The 17,619-nt window shown below is 40.7% G+C and overlaps 1 protein-coding gene across 6 annotated transcripts; it reads left to right on the forward strand.

Annotated features, from left to right (window-relative positions):
- The first annotated feature begins 11 nt into the window (after positions 1-11).
- On the forward strand, positions 12-13,665 carry LOC139408926 (programmed cell death 1 ligand 2-like). 6 transcript variants are annotated; one of them, XM_071153390.1, is made up of 6 exons: positions 1,054-1,254; positions 8,335-8,394; positions 8,540-8,890; positions 9,101-9,379; positions 10,133-10,261; positions 10,876-13,665. In XM_071153390.1, exons 2-6 carry the CDS (start codon positions 8,340-8,342, stop codon positions 10,950-10,952), a joined length of 891 nt encoding a protein of 296 aa, XP_071009491.1. In that variant the 5' UTR covers positions 1,054-1,254; positions 8,335-8,339; the 3' UTR covers positions 10,953-13,665. The 6 variants fall into 6 exon arrangements, with proteins under 6 accessions (XP_071009493.1, XP_071009491.1, XP_071009494.1 ...); XM_071153388.1 differs by lacking the exon at positions 1,054-1,254 and adding an exon at positions 5,586-6,142; XM_071153391.1 differs by lacking the exon at positions 1,054-1,254 and adding an exon at positions 5,586-6,142 and having other exon boundaries at positions 8,339-8,394.
- The last annotated feature ends 3,954 nt before the right edge of the window (positions 13,666-17,619 follow it).

Below are 17,619 nucleotides of genomic sequence, written 5' to 3' on the forward strand. Positions count from 1 at the left end.
CGGGCAAACGCACGAACGTGGGGAGGGAGGAGAAGGCAACATGATGCATCGCTTTTTGCATAAAATATGATTGTTATTGATGAAGATCAGATCCAATTTTATGACCAATTCATGCAGAAATCCAGGTAATTCCAAAGGGGTTCACATACTTTTTCTTGCCACTGTATCTGTTTTCGAGTGCACTTGAAATATTCATCATGCAATATGAATTGCCTTGGATCGCATGAAGCGGTAACTTCATTTAGCCAATGTATATGAAGCTAGACAATGGTAGTTTGACTAGCCAGCTGTTGTACATGTCAATGTTGCATTGTATTTCATTAACTAGCTCTCTCTCTTGTCAGTGAATTCACATTTTTAATCATGTTTTGTCTTATTTCAAGTAACTAGCTGCAGGCTTAAAGAAACATTGAATGATATACTTTGCATAGAAACCCAAATAAAAGCATGTAGATAGAACGATGTGTGTGTGTCATGTAGGCTAGAATGGAGGTTTAAAAATGACAGCTATGCCATTTTCCTAACTAGATTCCTAACTATGCCAATACATATGGCATAGTTTACTGTACACATTTTTAACCAGAAATAATTAAGAACCAATTAATATTTACAATGACAGCCTACTCCGGCCAAACCCTAACGACACTGGGCCAATTGTGCTCAACCCCATGGGACTCCCAATCACGGCCGGTTGTAAAATACAGCCTGGAATCGAAGCAAGGTCTGTATTGAAGCCTCTAGCACTGAGATGCAGTGCCTTAGACTGCTGCGCCACTCGGGAGCCCAGAACACAAAGTATACCTTGCAATACAAACTTCTCTAAAAACAGTTGTAGAATTATACAATGGGCCTTACAATAAAATAACCAGAGTTTGATTCCTAAACCAGATGAGTTCTCAAATAGCAGCTGCCCAATATGGGGCGGCAGGTAGCCTAGCGAGATCCTATTGGCGGGTTCTAGCATCAATTTGAATATCTCCACTCGGGTTCGCCTACTCTGTGAAGTGCGCGTGTGCAATAATTCAATTCGCCCTTGCGCTCCTAAACAACGCCATTTTTAGAAACTTTAGCAAAGGGTAAAGTCTACAAAACGCAGTCCACTCTGTTACAGATTATAGTTTTGGAAACAGAAAACTGTTTGGAGATAAAATGTTTCGTCGTTGCGTAAAATTGCAGAATGTCGGCCAAAATCCATCTTTTGGCATATTCTCCCGCTGCCGGCCACTGGGCTTTCTCTCATCACCATATATGATAGTGAGTGGAAACGCCAACCAAATGCTTCACATTTATACACCCGGTGAAATGTCTGGCTCATTGTTCTGTGGTTGCTATTCAAAATAACTGTTCGTCACTTGTTTATGTCACTTGCTAGCTAGTTAACCAACTTCGGCTAACTGTCACGTCAAACATTGAACCTGGAATGACAGTACACTAGCTACATTTTCGTTTGTTTGAACTTTTTTTCTCTTGGCATTTACTTGGATATGTCAATGATAATGACGTTGATGCGAAAAAAGTTGTCACGTATTTATGGTACTACAGAGATTGAAATTGAAACATTGTTTGAGGTCAGACAGGCAGACAGCAGGGCCTATATTAACCCCTGCTGTACCGAACAAAATGCTAGGCTAGAAGCAAGGAGAAATAATGTGCGAGTTGAGATAAATACAAGAGAAGATTCGGACAGCAACATGAACATGATATTCTTATGGAGGTGCAGTGTTCATTTTTAGATGGAACTGTTAGCAGGCATAGGTTTGTCTGTTACAGCAAGGCTTGGAACGATCCTCATCCAATCAGCATCCAGGATCCAAACAACCCGTTCTATAATGTAATAGACATGCATATACATTTGAGTACGGAGACAAATAGCAAAAGGTGTCTCAGGCAGTATTTTAAGTATCTAAATATAATGTAGCCTAATAAATAAACAAAATGTAGAAAAGTTTAAGGGGTCTGAATACTCTCCAAATGCACAGTAAATCAAGTGCCATGGAGGGCAAAATCTTACAATGTATTTTATTTAAGCCTTATTTAACTAGGCAAGTCAGTTATGAACAAATTCTTATTTCCAATGACAGCCTGGGTTAACTGCCTTGTTCAGGGGCAGAACAGCTCGGGGATTCGATCTAGCAACCTTTCGGTTACTGGCCCCACACTCTAACCACTAGGCTACCTGCCACCCTACAAAATTGCAGTCGAGGAATGAGAGCTTTACCATTTATGCCAAAAGCCTGGGCCTCTGATGGAGACTAGAACTGTCATCAACGCATGCTTCAGTATTCCCCCTTCTCTCTTTGTATGCCCAGGTCACATAGGCATATCGAAAGGATCCCACCCTGGTCACCAATGTAGCTGACTGATGTAGAGAGAGACAAGGGCCTTAGCATAATGCAATCTAAAGCTTGTGTGGTCCAGAGATGAGAACTCTGTGCTCCTGACAGGGAGATTAGAATTCTCCCCACTGCATGTTACAATAGTAAAATAATCTGTTTTGTCATCTGTTAAACTGATTCTACATAGAATTTAGTCTTTGAGATGCTCAAACAAGCACGTGTATCTGTAGGGGGTGTTTTTCAACTCTAAAAGGCAAAAAGACAAAATCCACAAAGAAAAGACAACAGGCAAATGCATATGTGGTCCTAATACCTAAATAGTGACTGCAAGGCTAGTTCAAACTGCAGTAGGATGGTTCTCCTCACAGGTGAGTGAATCAGCCCATGCTTGGTGAATAGCACTTGGTTGATCTCTGGGAGCGGGACACAGGAGAGCTGAATAGATAGTGAGAGACAAGAATTTATCAAATAAATCATCAATGTAGCTTGTGAGCTAGAAAATGAACATCCTGACAGTCTGAGGTAGGCTGCACTGCATTCATCCTACTGTTGATAGGGATAATGTGTAATTTCATATTTGGCAGTATGAATGAAATCAGTGGGTTACGCCTTGATGACTGTATTAGATTTACACTACTTGTCCTATACATAGCTAATTTAGGAAAGGGACCATTTTAACTGGCTTGCTAGCCACCAGAGAACAACAACACAACGAGAGGCAACTATTAAAAGTTTTTCTGTCAATGACGTTTCTGTCCATCTTCTTACTGTACTGTCTTTGATAGTACCGGGGATAGTAAACGAGTTTTGATTGGTTTACAGGTTAATACTCAGCGGCGTTTGCCTGTCCAGCCACATACAGTAATTTGAAAAAGTGTGCAAGAATTGACACTGCCAACAAACTAATGTTTTCAAATACATATACACAATATATAAATAACAGCTCCTCCCTTGACAGAGATCGATCATCTAAAAACTAAAGCAGATAGCTTGATATGGCCCACCTGAGGTATAATAAGAACAGGGCCCTCCTATAGAGGAAGGTTCATAGGGATAGTCAGATAGCTTTGGTTGAGGAAATGGCGCCCACTAGTAAAGATTCTATTATACACTGCTCAAAAAAATAAAGGTGAACACTTAAACAACACAATGTAACTCCAAGTCAATCACACTTCTGTGAAATCAAACTGTCCACTTAGGAAGCAACACTGATTGACAATACATTTCACATGCTGTTGTGCAAATGGAATAGACAACAGGTTAAAATTATAGGCAATTAGCAAGACACCCCCAATAAAGGAGTGGTTCTGCAGGTGGGGACCACAGAACACTTCTCAGTTCCTATGCTTCCTGGCTGATGTTCTGGTCACTTTTGAATGCTGCCGGTGCTTTCACTCTAGTGGTAGCATGAGACGGAGTCTACAACCCACACAAGTGGTTCAGGTAGTGCAGCTCATCCAGGATGGCATATCAATGCGAGCTGTGGCAAGAAGGTTTGCTGTGTCTGTTAGCGTAGTGTCCAGAGCATGGAGGCGCTACCAGGAGACAGGCCAGTACATCAGGAGACGTGGAGGAGGCCGTAGGAGGGCAACAACCCAGCAGCAGGACCGCTACCTCCGCCTTTGTGCAAGGAGGAGCACTGCCAGAGCCCTGCAAAATGACCTCCAGCAGGCCACAAATGTGCATGTGTCTGCTCAAACGGTCAGAAATAGACTCCATGAGGGTGGTATGAGGGCATGACGTCCACAGGTGGGGGTTGTGCTTACAGCCCAACACAGTGCAGGACGTTTTTAATTTGCCAGAGACCACCAAGATTGGCAAATTCGTCACTGGCGCCCTGTGCTCTTCACAGATGAAATCAGGTTCACACTGAGCACATGTGACAGACGTGAGAGTCTGGAGACGCCGTGGAGAACGTTCTGCTCCCTGCAACATCCTCCAGCATGACCGGTTTGGCGGTGGGTCAGTCATGGTGTGTGGTGGCATTTCTTTGTGCTTCCTCCATGTGCTTGCCAGAGGTAGCCTGACTGCCATTAGGTACCGATATGAGATCCTCAGACCCCTTGTGAGACCATATGCTGGTGCGGTTGGCCCTGGGTTCCTCCTAATGCAAGACAATGCTAGACCTCATGTGGCTGGAGTGTGTCAGCAGTTCCTGCAAGAGGAAGGCATTGATGCTATGGACTGGCCCGCCCGTTCCCCAGACCTGAATCCAATTGAGCACATCTGGGACATCATGTCTCGCTCCATCCACCAACTGTCCATCCACAGACTGTCCAGGAGTTGGCGGATGCTTTAGTCCAGGTCTGGGAGGAGATCCCTCAGGAGACCATCCGCCACCTCATCAGGAGCATGCCCAGGCATTGTAGGGAGGTCATACACACTACTGAGCCTCATTTTGACTTGTTTTAAGGACATTACATCAAAGTTGGATCAGCCTGTAGTGTGGTTTTCCACTTTAATTTTGAGTGTGACTCCAAATCCAGACCTCCATGGGTTGATACATTTGATTTCCATTGATCATTTTTGTGTGATTTTGTTGTCGGCACATTCAACATTGTAAAGAAAAAAGTATTTAATAAGAATATTTCATTCATTCAGATCTAGGATGTGTTATTTTAGTGTTCCCTTTATTTTTTTGAGCAGTGTATTTTATTTTATTATTTATTTTTTTATTTCACCTTTATTTAACAATGCAGGCTAGTTGAGAACAAGTTCTCATTTACAACTGCGACCTGGCCAAGATAAAGCACAGCAGTTCGACACATACAAAAACACAGTAACACATGGAATAAACAAACACAGTCAATAGTACAGTAGAAAAAAATTAAATATATACAGTGAGTGCAATTGAGGTAAGATAAGGGAGGTAATGCAATAAATAGGCCATGTTGGCGAAGTAATTACAATAAAGCAATTAGACACTGGAGATGGTAGATGTGCAGAAGATTAATGTGCAAGTAGAGATACTGGGGTGCAAAGGAGCAAGATAAGTACATAAATACAGTATGGGGATGAGGTAGTTGGATGGGCTGTTTACAGATGGGCTATGTACAGGTGCAGTGATCTGTGAGCTGCTCTGACAGCTAGTGTGGGAGATATGGGTCTCCAGCTTCAGTGATTTTTGCAGTTTGTTCCAGTCATTGGCAGCAGAGAACTGGAAGGAAAGGCGGCCAAAGGAGGAATTGGCTTTGGGGTTGACCAGTGAGATATACCTGCTGGAGCGCGTGCTATGGGTGGGTGTTGCTATGGTGACTAGAGAGCTGAGACGTTACTGTTTTATATCAAGGAAAATGTGTTACTGTTTTATATCAAGGAAAATGTATCTCCAGTCTCATACAATTAGGATTTATTTGTAAAGGGAGGGTCGGTATGGATATTGTAGTTTAGGTTAATTAGTAACTTTGGCAATAAACAACGAAATTGTCTGGGCAGGGTGTTCCTTTGTAATAGGTTATTTTGGCTCACTTCCTGTTCAGGCTATTCATAGTAGACTGCTGGGCTTGCCCCATCACTGTAAATTCAGAATTTTTCCTTGTAAAGGAAATAAGGGATTTGATCATAGCAACTACTAGGCAACTCGCCAACTTTGTGTCCAGCCAAAGTGAAGGCATTTCACATGCACAGTCACTATCAGGAAACTGCATGGCTTGGGGGGAGGAGAATTACAGTACGGGAAGTAGATAGGAATATAAATACTGCTCTACATAACAATATATGTTACAGCTGTGATATGATTATGAAAGAGCCTCTGAAGGAACAAGAAATACTTCTATTAAGGTAGAAGACTGCATGTACTGCATTTAGTGAGTGCTGAACTTCATTTCGTTTATATGCCAACATATTTGGCTTAATTGCTTTTATTTTAAAAGGTGGTGGTAGATTATGCAGTTTCTTGAGATGCTTCTAAAGTTATCTTTAAGTGTATGCAAGTAGGTTAATAATGGTCTAGTATCTTTTTTTTTTAAATCCATTACATTTTTTGATGACTTTTACTCAAAGGCGTTCCCAAAATCCACTATTCTCAGGTTAAATACAGAAATACTATTGTTAAGTTTCAATATCCCCTCTGCTCTGCACAAATCTTTTTCATGTTTTTCTACATATATATTTTCCATGGTATATTATTGTGCTGTGATATAGTCTTCAAATCGACTATATCTCTTATCCAGATTTTATATATATATATATAATATTTTTTTATCAATTGTTTTATTATATGTTCAAGCAAAAGGCAGAATAAATCATTGGACAAATAACAATTAGAATGTCAGCACACCCCAACATATTTTTGAACGTGGGTTTATTTTATTGATTTAAAAGTTGAATTTATGCAATTCACTAAGCCTGATGTGTTCCATTTGTTTTCATCCTCTATTCTTGACCAAGTGTGTGTGTGCGTGTGTGCGGGCATGCTGACTCATACCAGTATGGTCTAATCATGAGGTTGTCTGTCAAGTTCGAATGATGACTGTGCATTAAATGTTTGCAACATAACAAGAGATTCATAAATATAGTGTATTCAAAAAGTATTCAGACCCCTTGACTTTTTACAAATTTTGTTACGTTATAGCCTTATTCTAAAATTGATTAAATACCAATTTTCCTCATCAATCTACACACAATACCCCATAATGACAAAGTGAACACAGGTTTTTAGAAATGTTAAAAAATAAAAAACAGATACCTTATTTACTTAAGTATTCAGATCCTTTGCTATGAGACTTGAAATTGAGCTCAGGTGTATCCTGTTTCCATTGATCATCCTTGAAATGTTTCGACAACTTGATTGGAGTCCACCTGTGGAAAATTACATTGATTGGACATGATTTGGAAAGGCACACACCAGTCTACATAAGTTCCCAAAGTTGACAATGCATGTAAGAGCAAAAACCCAAGCCATGAGGTTGAAGGAATTGTCCGTAGAGCTCTGAGACAGGATCGTGTCGAGGCATAGATCCGGGGAAGGGTACCAAAAAATGTCTGCTGCATTGAAGGTCCCCAAGAACACAGTGGCCTCCATCATCCTTAAATGGAAGAAGTTTGGAACCATCAAGACTCTTCGTAGAGTTGGTTGCCCTGACAAACTGAGCAAATCGGGGGAGAAGAGCCTTGGTCAGGGAGGTGACCAAGAACCCGATGGTCACTCTGACAGAGCTCCAGAGTTCCTTTGTGGAGATGGGAGAACCTTCCAGATAGACAGCCATCTCTGCAGCACTCCACCAATCAGGCCTTTATGGTAGAGTGGCCAGACGGAAGGCACATGACAGCCCACTTGGAGTTTGCCAAAAGGCACCTAAAAGACTCAGACAATGAGAAACAAGATTCTCTGGTCTGATGAAACCAATGCCAAGCATCACGTCTGGAAGGAACCTGGCACCCTCCCTACAGTAAAGCATGGTGTTGGCAGCATCATGCTGTGGGGATGTTTGTCATTATGGGGTATTGTGTATAGATTGATGAGGGGAAAAAATGATTTAATCAATTTTAGAATAAAGCTGTAACGTAACAAAATGTGGAAAAGTCAAGTGGTCTGAATACTTTCTGAATGCACTGTAGGCCCATATTCTTTTTCCTTTGGATCACCAGTTGCTGACTCGCTAGAGAACAAGCTCAGACCAGCCTTATAAAGATGTAGGATCTTCATTTGATCACTCTTGTTGCTGAGCATTTTCCTGCTCAGCAGGAAATAAAAACTTGTAGTGTATTTCAGTTTTTAAAAGGCTTCTAAAGTTTAATTTCCACTTTGAAATGTCAGACTTGATTTGCCCTAATGAAAAATGTGTCAACCCCTACAAAAATGTCCATTCATTACAATCCACATAATACTTCACATTTCCTGTTGCTGCAGGATTATTTTCCTGCTGTAACAAACTGGCTCCAATTAAGGTCCAACATCTGTACAGTCATTTTGGTGTGTTCTATTTAAATAGACTGACTCATAATTCCACTTACAAAAGGTTGTGGTTGCAACATTTCAAATGTTTTCTCTCTTTAGTTAGAATGGAGCAGGCCTTTCTTTTGGTTTTACAAGTAATCTTATGGCCCACTCTTGCAGGTATGTTATTGATGTTTTTAAGTACTTAATAAAATACAATACAATAGAGACTCAGGGCCACCTTTTTTAAGTTTTTTGTTTGTTTAGTTCATAGAACCCCACCCCCCACACACACACACAACTCTTGTTCTCTCTTTCCACACAGCCTTGTTCACAGTGGAGGTGGACAGTCCATTCCACGTGGCAGAGTTCCGCGGTGTAGTCACCATGGGTTGCAGGTTCCAACCTGGGGGCCAGGGCCCAGACTTGTCAGTGATATGGCATCGCATCTGGCCTCCTCCAGTTGTGGAGGTGTACAGGCTGGAGAACAGACAGGAAGACCTCACTTCCCAGAATCCCCAGTACCGTGGCAGGGTACGATTGGTGACAGAAGAGATGACCAATGGGTGGGCCAAGCTAGAGGTGTCCATGCTGAGGATCAATGACTCTGGGACCTACCAATGCCTCGTGGAAATGGCGGGAGCTGATTACAAACAGACAACTTTGACTGTTAAAGGTCAGTCGTGAATCTGTCAGTGTAACAGAACATTACTCTAGGCTAATTCTAATTTCCAGTCTTTCAGTATTGAGTAAGAAACATTAAGGAACTTTTAAAATAATTGTGGTAACACTTTAAGTTGCTCGTAAAACTAAGTAGTAATGCTGTAATTACACTCTATGTTCATGTTGTTGCATAGTAAAGTTTTTACGATCATCTATCTTTTAGCCTCCTATAAAACTATTGTTAAAAGCATGAAGAGACGTCGGGGAGATGAGGTAGAGCTGGTCTGTGAGTCTGAGGGCTATCCTCTGGCCACTATGACCTGGAAAGACAGGAGTCTCGGGAACATAAAGTCCAATGACACCACTGTTAGAACTCCAGACCAGCTGTTCCAAGTCACTAGCACGATAACAGTGAAATCCTCTGACAAAAACAACTACACCTGTGCCTTGGTGGAGGAAGGGGAAGTTCCAAAGGGTCCATCAGCCAGGTTTGACATCCCAGGTATGACGTGAATTTTGATCACGTTTGATAACCCTTTATTTGAAGGGTACCTCAATAAGGACTTCATAACACATTCATAACTCATACATAACACATGAATAAGCTGCTTATGCACTGCTTATAAATGCGTTATCAAGTCCTTATGTAGGTACCCGTCAAAATGTGTTAACTCCTGTTTTTATTTTCACTTTGTGATGTCTGGCCTCACACCTCTTGCTTGACACCGATACCCTAGAAATGAGACTCCGTGACATTGTACTGACTGCACAAGGTAATGGAAACTAGGAGGTTATGGTGAGGCCTACACTATTTATTTATGTATTTTACCGTTGAGTGTAGATGTGTTGTTGATTTAAAAGGTGCTATAAATGGGTGCATTCCTCAATGATCATGGTGTCAAAGCGTAATATTTACCCTTCCATTCAACAAAACACATTTGTAGGAGTTCTACGTCAACGCGGGAGGGAAAAGGCTTTAAAGATGGCAATGGAGATGGTGGAGATAAAGAGCATCCATCTTTCCATGAAAACCAAATTTCACATTTCACTGTTGGTTAAGATTTGGGGAAGTTCTGTTCGCACCGGCCTGTCTGGTGTAATATCGGGTTATTTCCAAAATGCTTGTTTGTGTTTTGAACTTCTCACTGAGACCATTTGCAACTTCTTGTTATGTATTATGTGTTAGATCAGCCAAATATATATGTTTGATGATGCAAAATAACATTGTTAGCCTCTCAATCTTTTTTCTTAACAGATGAAATAGACCTACCACCAGCAATGCATAGTAAAAGTAAATGTGACACCCTTTCTATTGCATTGGGCACATCACTGACAGTGGCCATGGTCATTGCTGCTGCCATCTTTGGCTATTGCAGACGGAGAGGTAACTTTTCTGTTGTTCTTACTTGATTTGCACACATTTCTGTCTCAGGTTTACTACAAAGAGTTTCCACTGTTTGTTGGTTGCTGAGAGAGAGACTAGAGGATGTACTGTAACTTCTAAAGGTGTAGAGATGCTGTTGAGACCAGAAGAATCAATGAGATGGTGTTTTTCTGACTCATGATCTTGTGACACTGACTTAGCATGTGAGAACATGTGTGCGCACATTCTAAACCTATCCGAACTGCTACGTGTGAAAACACCCCCACAGACACGCTTTCTCTTTTTGTGTCAGGGGGATTTTACGTGTTGTAAAGTCATGTGGGTGGTTTCTCAATATAGGACTAGTCATTCCTTATATTTAGAATAGTTCCCCATCAATCTTTTGGTTAAATCTTTACGGTATTGCATAGTATTTTAAGACTGCGTGTTAAAACGAGTTAGAATCAGGAAAGTCCCAAACTGCCTTTGACAGTAAATACGAGACACTGACAAATCCAGTTACTACTTAGTAAGTGATAACTGTAGTAGGTACAGCAAAATATCTCTTGCAACATGGAATGGAACAGAATATAAACTATTGTAAACTATACCCTGCTTTATCTTTCTGCTCACAGGGAGGCCCGGGGATCCCAGCATCCCAAGCACTAACACCCTCCTGGCTCAGCAGAGATGGGACCTGGACCCCTTTTAGTGTCTAGCAGCTTCAACTGGCCCTGGGGATAAACTGTCAGAGGGTCACACAGATGACCTGCTCCAGGAGGTCGTAGAGAAGGAGCTTGTCAGGACTGTGCTGACGCTCCTCATTGAGACTGTAAACTGTGTGCGAAGGACTGAGAGCACAAAAGGACTCATGCACGCACGTACACTCACATTGACTCTGTCAGATAAAGTTGAATCATGTTACATTTACTGATACCTCAAGGGACATGTTTTACGTTTCTATGTTAACACATTTCACATTTGTTTTGATAACAACAAACCACTGATAATTGTGCTTATACCCAGTGGCGATTTTAGCATGTAAATCTTGGTGGGGCAAATGCCACAATTTTTTTTAATGCATGCCAGCAAAGCCACAATGATACACAACACTAAACAATACATTAATTGCACTATAACGGTGACAAACGGTGCCCACAAACGGTTAGGGCCGACATAAAGCTGTCCCGACAGCAGAGCTTTGCTTCTGCACCATGGAGTGAATCCTTACCACACCTGGCTATCAGTGCAGCCTCTTCTGGCAGCGAAACAGTTCATTCAGCCCCATTTACTGACTTTTTAAAAACTTAGCTGATATGGCTGACTTTCTTAAACAAATATGGTGTCTACTCACCCCTTGTGGATTTGCGTAAGTCGATAAGAACCTCATTGTCCTTCTAATAGTAACGAACTCCAACATGAGTGTTGAATTTTGAACCATACACAAACATTATGACATCGATGTTCAGTAAACTCATAATGTTTGTTCTTATCATTAACACTTCATTCTAAGTGCAAGCAAACGAGCTGCGACGAGGTAAGCCTTTCAGTTCAGCACTTTCAAAATGGACACCAACAGAAATTCAGATTGTGCGAGACATGCAGTTAGCCTAGCATTTGAAGTATTTTATTTGGCCTATGTGGTCTAAAAAGGAAGGAAAATACAATCATAGACAATATACCGACACACTGACAGCGCAAACAAAATGACCCTTGCAATATCAACTTTTTTTGTTGAAAACAAATATTTGAATGGGAAGAGCCAGTCACAGGCAAACACTGTTTACAGACCGAAAAACATTATATAGTATCCCCTCCTCATGATGAAAAGCACATGAGCTCATTTATGCAGAAGCATACATGATGTTTTTGGACTCACCGTTGATTGTTGTGCTATGCTCAGTTGAACAGGAAGGTGGCACGGTGTTCCTTCTTGTGGGAAAATTTTGTAATCAAAGGTGCTTTCAAGACAACTGGCAACACTGAAAAAAACGAGGTTGAATCATGACTTCAGTGATCTTCAGGTCGGAACTCTAGTTCCCGGCTTGGAATTCCGGGTTGGATGACCGTTCAAAACGTATTTTCCCAATCTGAGCATGTTTTTTTTCTAAGTTTCCAGTTGTCTTGAACTCACTGAAGTCTGAGATTTCCCAGTTCCGAGTTTCCAGTTGTTTTGAATGCGGCAGAAGTCATGCTGGATTGACAGCATGGCCAATGTATTCAACCTTTTCTGGCCCATGGTGTTGCGAGTGAATGTTTATCCTTTTAAGCTTGGAAAAGACACAATTTCAGACAGATGTTTTAAATCCTTAAACCCAGACTTGGACCATACACCCTGTCCACTGAATAGCAGGCAGGGGAAGCAAAACAGGGATTGCTTTGCAACACTTGCAGTTAGCCACTGATTCCTTCCCAACCACTCGTTGAATTTGCGATTTCCGACTTGTTGTATAATGTTTATGTCCAATGGCTGTTTAGCACCAATACCTTTTATCTATAATTTATCTTCATATGAAAAGGATTTGACCGTACATTGTCGAAATGATTCATGATGATAACTGCTTGTCTAGCAACTAGCTAAGATTTTGAACGTAACATCAGTTCAATCAAAGCTATAACATGATTTAACAGAATTTTATCTGTGGCCAATGACCTTGAGCCTTCTTGGATGGGCACTTCTAATGTAAATCTATGGCAGCACCCAAGGGGGCTAGAACTGCCTAGCTCTCCCTGTAGATTCTGCAGCGACGTAGTGTCCCCATGAGTGACAGAACACTGAGCCAATCACGGCGCAACTAGAGAACATTGTCAATGCCTACGCTCTGTATATTCCTCTGGCTGCCCCTCCACCACAGAAAGCACTGAACTAGGCTGAAATACTTGCATTTTGGAGCTGCCTTACTCAAGAAACAAACCATGTTTGTAGGCTGCTTTATTAACTCTGTGACATGAATGAATGAATGACAAAACATTTTTTTAATTGCTTAATAACAGGTGGGGCTCTGCCCCCTCCTGCCCTGGATGACGGGTCGCCCACTGCTTATACCACATTTACTTGCTGTATGTGCTGTACCTTTACTATGTATAATACAGAGATAATGACATGTTTATGCAGAGATGTCCCATGTTGGGGGATGATATTGAAAAACCAGTTCAACTCCATGCTCACCATGAAACTCCAGAAAGCAAATGAGTGATTTCAGCCACAGTTTTAGTATTGCTCATATTAATGCAGTTATTTACAGTACCTCAAGGATTTTATGCTGTTTGATACTCATTATGAGTCTAACCATTCGCTGACCACACAGTTTCATTTTCAGTCCAATGTACCATTTCCTGTCAAACAAACTGTCTAAAGACAGCTGTGCTAAAGCAAGGAAATGCTCTTGATTTTTCCCACAAAATAAAACATTCAGTCATCAAACGAACTCAGTCATCAACTCTGCTCTTCTTTCTAATTCCCATAATATAACATTGTAAAACAACTGACACATGATGTGCCTTGATAACTGTTTGCTGTTTGTGACCGTATGCTTTGCTACACAAGGAAACAGACAATGATTTCCCAGTATCTCCACCCTGTGAGGATCTTTTCCTTATTGATGTGTCTTACCTCAGATATCAATGTCTTTCTTCTGTTGTCTCCAATGTATCTATTGTTCTACCATGGTGTAAAATAACATACGCCATTAGTATGGAAGGGCATTTTTCAGAAGGGTCCCAATTAAAATGCTCTCTTTCCTCTGCATTTCAAACAAATGAAACAGTGTGCAATGAATTACTGTTGTTGCATTAAACTAACAACCAAAGTATCATCCTACTGATTATCCTACTGAAAGGTCTGGTGGTTTCCAGTGCCTCTGAACTCCACTGTGTAGAGCACCCATTAGTGGTCATTACTCATTATTACAATGCTCAGCTCAAAATGGGAGTCAAGCCTGGGCTTCTGAGGCTAGAATAAATCCAGAGTTATTTGTGTAATGTCTGTGATGTTGATGAATATATGCCGAGCATCATCACATAAGAGCTTGGTAGTCAGGAAGCCCATACGCCAGCAATGTAACAAATCTATACATGAGTCATCAGATCTAATCTTAAATACATATATGATCTATTTTATGTTGTGTACACGCCTGTAGCGTCCAAACTGTTTGGGCTACAAACCCCACTATGGAAAGGGGAGACTCATGAACAACAATGGTTTTCTCCATTTTGCTCTACATCACGCAACTCGTCTGAAAGTAACCTGTTTAAAAAAATTATGGAGGTAGTTTTGTGCCAACTAAAATAGGGGTCAAATATGTGTCCAAAAAATGGAAATATTTCCTGAGCTTTCATATATTTTCTTGATATAAGACAGACATTTCAAAATCTTATTCATTACAATACATTTTTTGACTGTCGGTTTTACCATTTATGTGTTATTCAATTCATTTCACCGCATTTCAATATATTTTGGGGGGATACAATACAGGGGTCAAATAGCTAAATGAGCCTAAGTAGAGCACACTTATTTTATGATGTCATTTCTCAATCAAAGTTTGTACTGATGGATGCAGCCTATTGAATATCATTGTAGAATAAGCCTCTGCATAAAATGCATCCTCCAATTGCAACGTTTTCATATGCCCACACATACAGTTGAAGTCTGAAGTTTACATACACTTAGGTTGGAGTCATAAAAACTTGTTTTTCAACCACTCCATAAATGTATTTTTAACAAACTATAGTTTTGGCAAGTCCGATAGAACATCTACTTTGTGCATGACACAAGTTATTTTTTCAACAATTGTTTACAGACAGATTATTTCACTTATAATTCATCATATTACAATTCCAGTGGGTCAGAGGTTTACATACACTAAGTTGACTGTGCCTTTTAAACATCTTGGAAAATTCCAGAAAATTATGTCATGGCTTTAGAAGCTTCTGATAGGCTAATTGACATCAGTTGAGTTAATTGGAAGGGCACCTGTGGATTTATTTCAAGGCCTACCTTCAAACTCAGTGCCTCTTTGCTTGACGTCATGGGAGAATCAAAAGAAATCAGTCTAGACCTCAAAAAAAAAATATGTTGACCTCCACAAGTCTGGTTCATCCTTGGGAGCAATTTCCAAATGCCTGAAGGTACCACGTTCATCTGTACAAACAATAGTATTCAAGTATAAACACCATGGGACCACGCAGCCGTCATAACGCTCAGGAAGGAGACACGTTCTGTCTCCTAGAGATGAACGTACTTTGGTGCGAAAAGTGCAAATCAATCCCAGAACAACAGCAAAGGACCTTGTGAATATACTGAAGGAAACAAGTACCAAAGTACCCATATCCACAGTAAAACTAGTCCTATATCGACATAACCTGAAAGGCTGCTCAGCAAGGAAGAAGCCACTGCTCCAAAACCGCCCTAAAAAAGCCAGACTACGGTTTGCAACTGCACATGGGAACAATGATCGTACTTTTTGGAGAAATGTCCTCATGTCTGATGAAACAAGACTAGAACAGTTTGGCCATAATGACCATCGTTATGTTTGGAGGAAAAAGGGGGATGCTTGCAAGCCGAAGAACACCATCCCAACCGTGAAGCATGGGGGTGACAGCATCATGTTGTGGGGCTGCTTTGCTGCAGGAGGGACTGCTGCACTTCACAAAATAGATGGCTTCATGAGGTAGGAAAATTATGTGGATATATTGAAACAACATCTCAAAACATCAGTAAGGAAGTTAAAGCTTGGTCGCAAATGGGTCTTCCAAATGGACAATTACCCCAAGCATACTTCCAAAGTTGTGTCAAAATGGCTTATGGACAACAAAGTCAAGGTATTGGAGTGGCCATCACAAAGCCCTGACCTCAATCCTATAGAGAATTTGTGGGCAGAACTGAAAAAGCATGTGAGAGCAAGGTGGCCTACAAACATGACTCAGTTACACCAGCTCTGTCAGGAAGAATGGGCCAAAATTCCCCCAACTTATTGTGGGAAGCTTGTGGAAGGCTACCCAAAATGTTTGACCCAAGTTAAACAAGTTAAAGGCAATTTTACCAATTGATGTATGTAAACTTCTGACCCACTGGGAATGTGATGAAAGAAATCAAATCTGAAATAAATCACTCTCTACTATTATTCTGACATTTCACATTCTTAAAATAAAGTGGCGATCCTAACTGACCTCAGACATGGAATTTGTATTTGGCTAAGGTGTATGTAAACTTCTGACTTCAACTGTATTGTCAGAAGAAAAATGTATATTTTTAATCCGGAGCACATGGTTATTCATGAAATATATTTCTTTACATTTTTCCGGTGAAATGTCCAAACTGCTTGCCAATCATTTGATCTCAGTCAGTTTCATGGGAATATGCATTTAGATATTTTACTTCAGTGGGCTAAATCAGGGTCGCACAGAGTGTTTATTGGTAGTCTTAAACATATGTACTTTGAAACAAAGGTATACACTTCACACACGGTTATGAGCTTTAAAAAAGTAGACACATTTATCATGTCAGATATAGAGTTAAAATGTATTCAATTTAGAGTTTGCATTCCAATATTAAACTTTATATACTGTGTATTCGGAAAGTATTCAGACCCCTTCCCCTTTTCCACATTTTGTTATGTTATAGTCTTATTCTAAAATGGATGAAATAAAACAAACTCCTCATCAATTTACACACAATACCCAATAATGACAAAGGAGAACAGGTTTTTAGAATTTTTAGAAAATGTACAAAAACATAAAAAACACCTTATTTACATAAGTATTCTCAGACCCTTTACAATGAGACTCGAAATTGAGCTCAGTTGCATCCTGCTTCCATTGATCATCCTTGAGATGTTTCTACAACTGGATTGGAGTCCACCTGTGGTAAATTTAATTGATTGGACATCATTTGGAAAGGCACACACCTTTCTATATAATTGACAGTGCATGTCAGAGAAAAAAACAAGCCATGAGGTTGAAGGAATTTCCGGTAGAGCGCCGAAACAGGATTGTGTCGAGGCACAAATCTGGGGAAGGGTACCAAAACATTTCTGCAGCATTGAAGGTCCCCAAGAACCCAGTGTCCTCATCATTCTTAAATGGAAGAAGTTTGGAACCATAAAGGTGGTGGTCACTCTGACAGAGCTCCAGAGTTCCTCCGTGGAGATGGGATAACCTTCCAGAAGGACAACCATCTCTGCACTCCACCGAATCAGGCCTTTATGATAGCGTGGCCAGACGGAAGCCACTCCTCTGTTAAAGGTATATGTCAGCCCGCTTGGAATTTTCCAAAAGGCACCTAAAGGACTCTCAGAACATGAGAAACAAGATTCTCTGGTCTTCATGGCTTGGTTTTAGCTCTGACATGCACTGTCAATTGTGGGACCTTATATAGACAG

The sequence above is a fragment of the Oncorhynchus clarkii genome, chromosome 5 (assembly GCF_045791955.1).
Source record: "Oncorhynchus clarkii lewisi isolate Uvic-CL-2024 chromosome 5, UVic_Ocla_1.0, whole genome shotgun sequence".
Classification (NCBI taxonomy): Eukaryota; Metazoa; Chordata; class Actinopteri; order Salmoniformes; family Salmonidae; genus Oncorhynchus; species Oncorhynchus clarkii.

Coding starts and splice junctions, on each gene's coding strand:
- LOC139408926 (XM_071153390.1), top strand. CDS start 8,340: ATGGAGCAGGCCTTTCTTTTGGTTTTACAAGTAATCTTATGGCCCACT. Junction 8,395..8,539: donor CTTATGGCCCACTCTTGCAG/GTATGTTATTGA, acceptor CTTTCCACACAG/CCTTGTTCACAGTGGAGGTG. Junction 10,262..10,875: donor TGGCTATTGCAGACGGAGAG/GTAACTTTTCTG, acceptor TTCTGCTCACAG/GGAGGCCCGGGGATCCCAGC.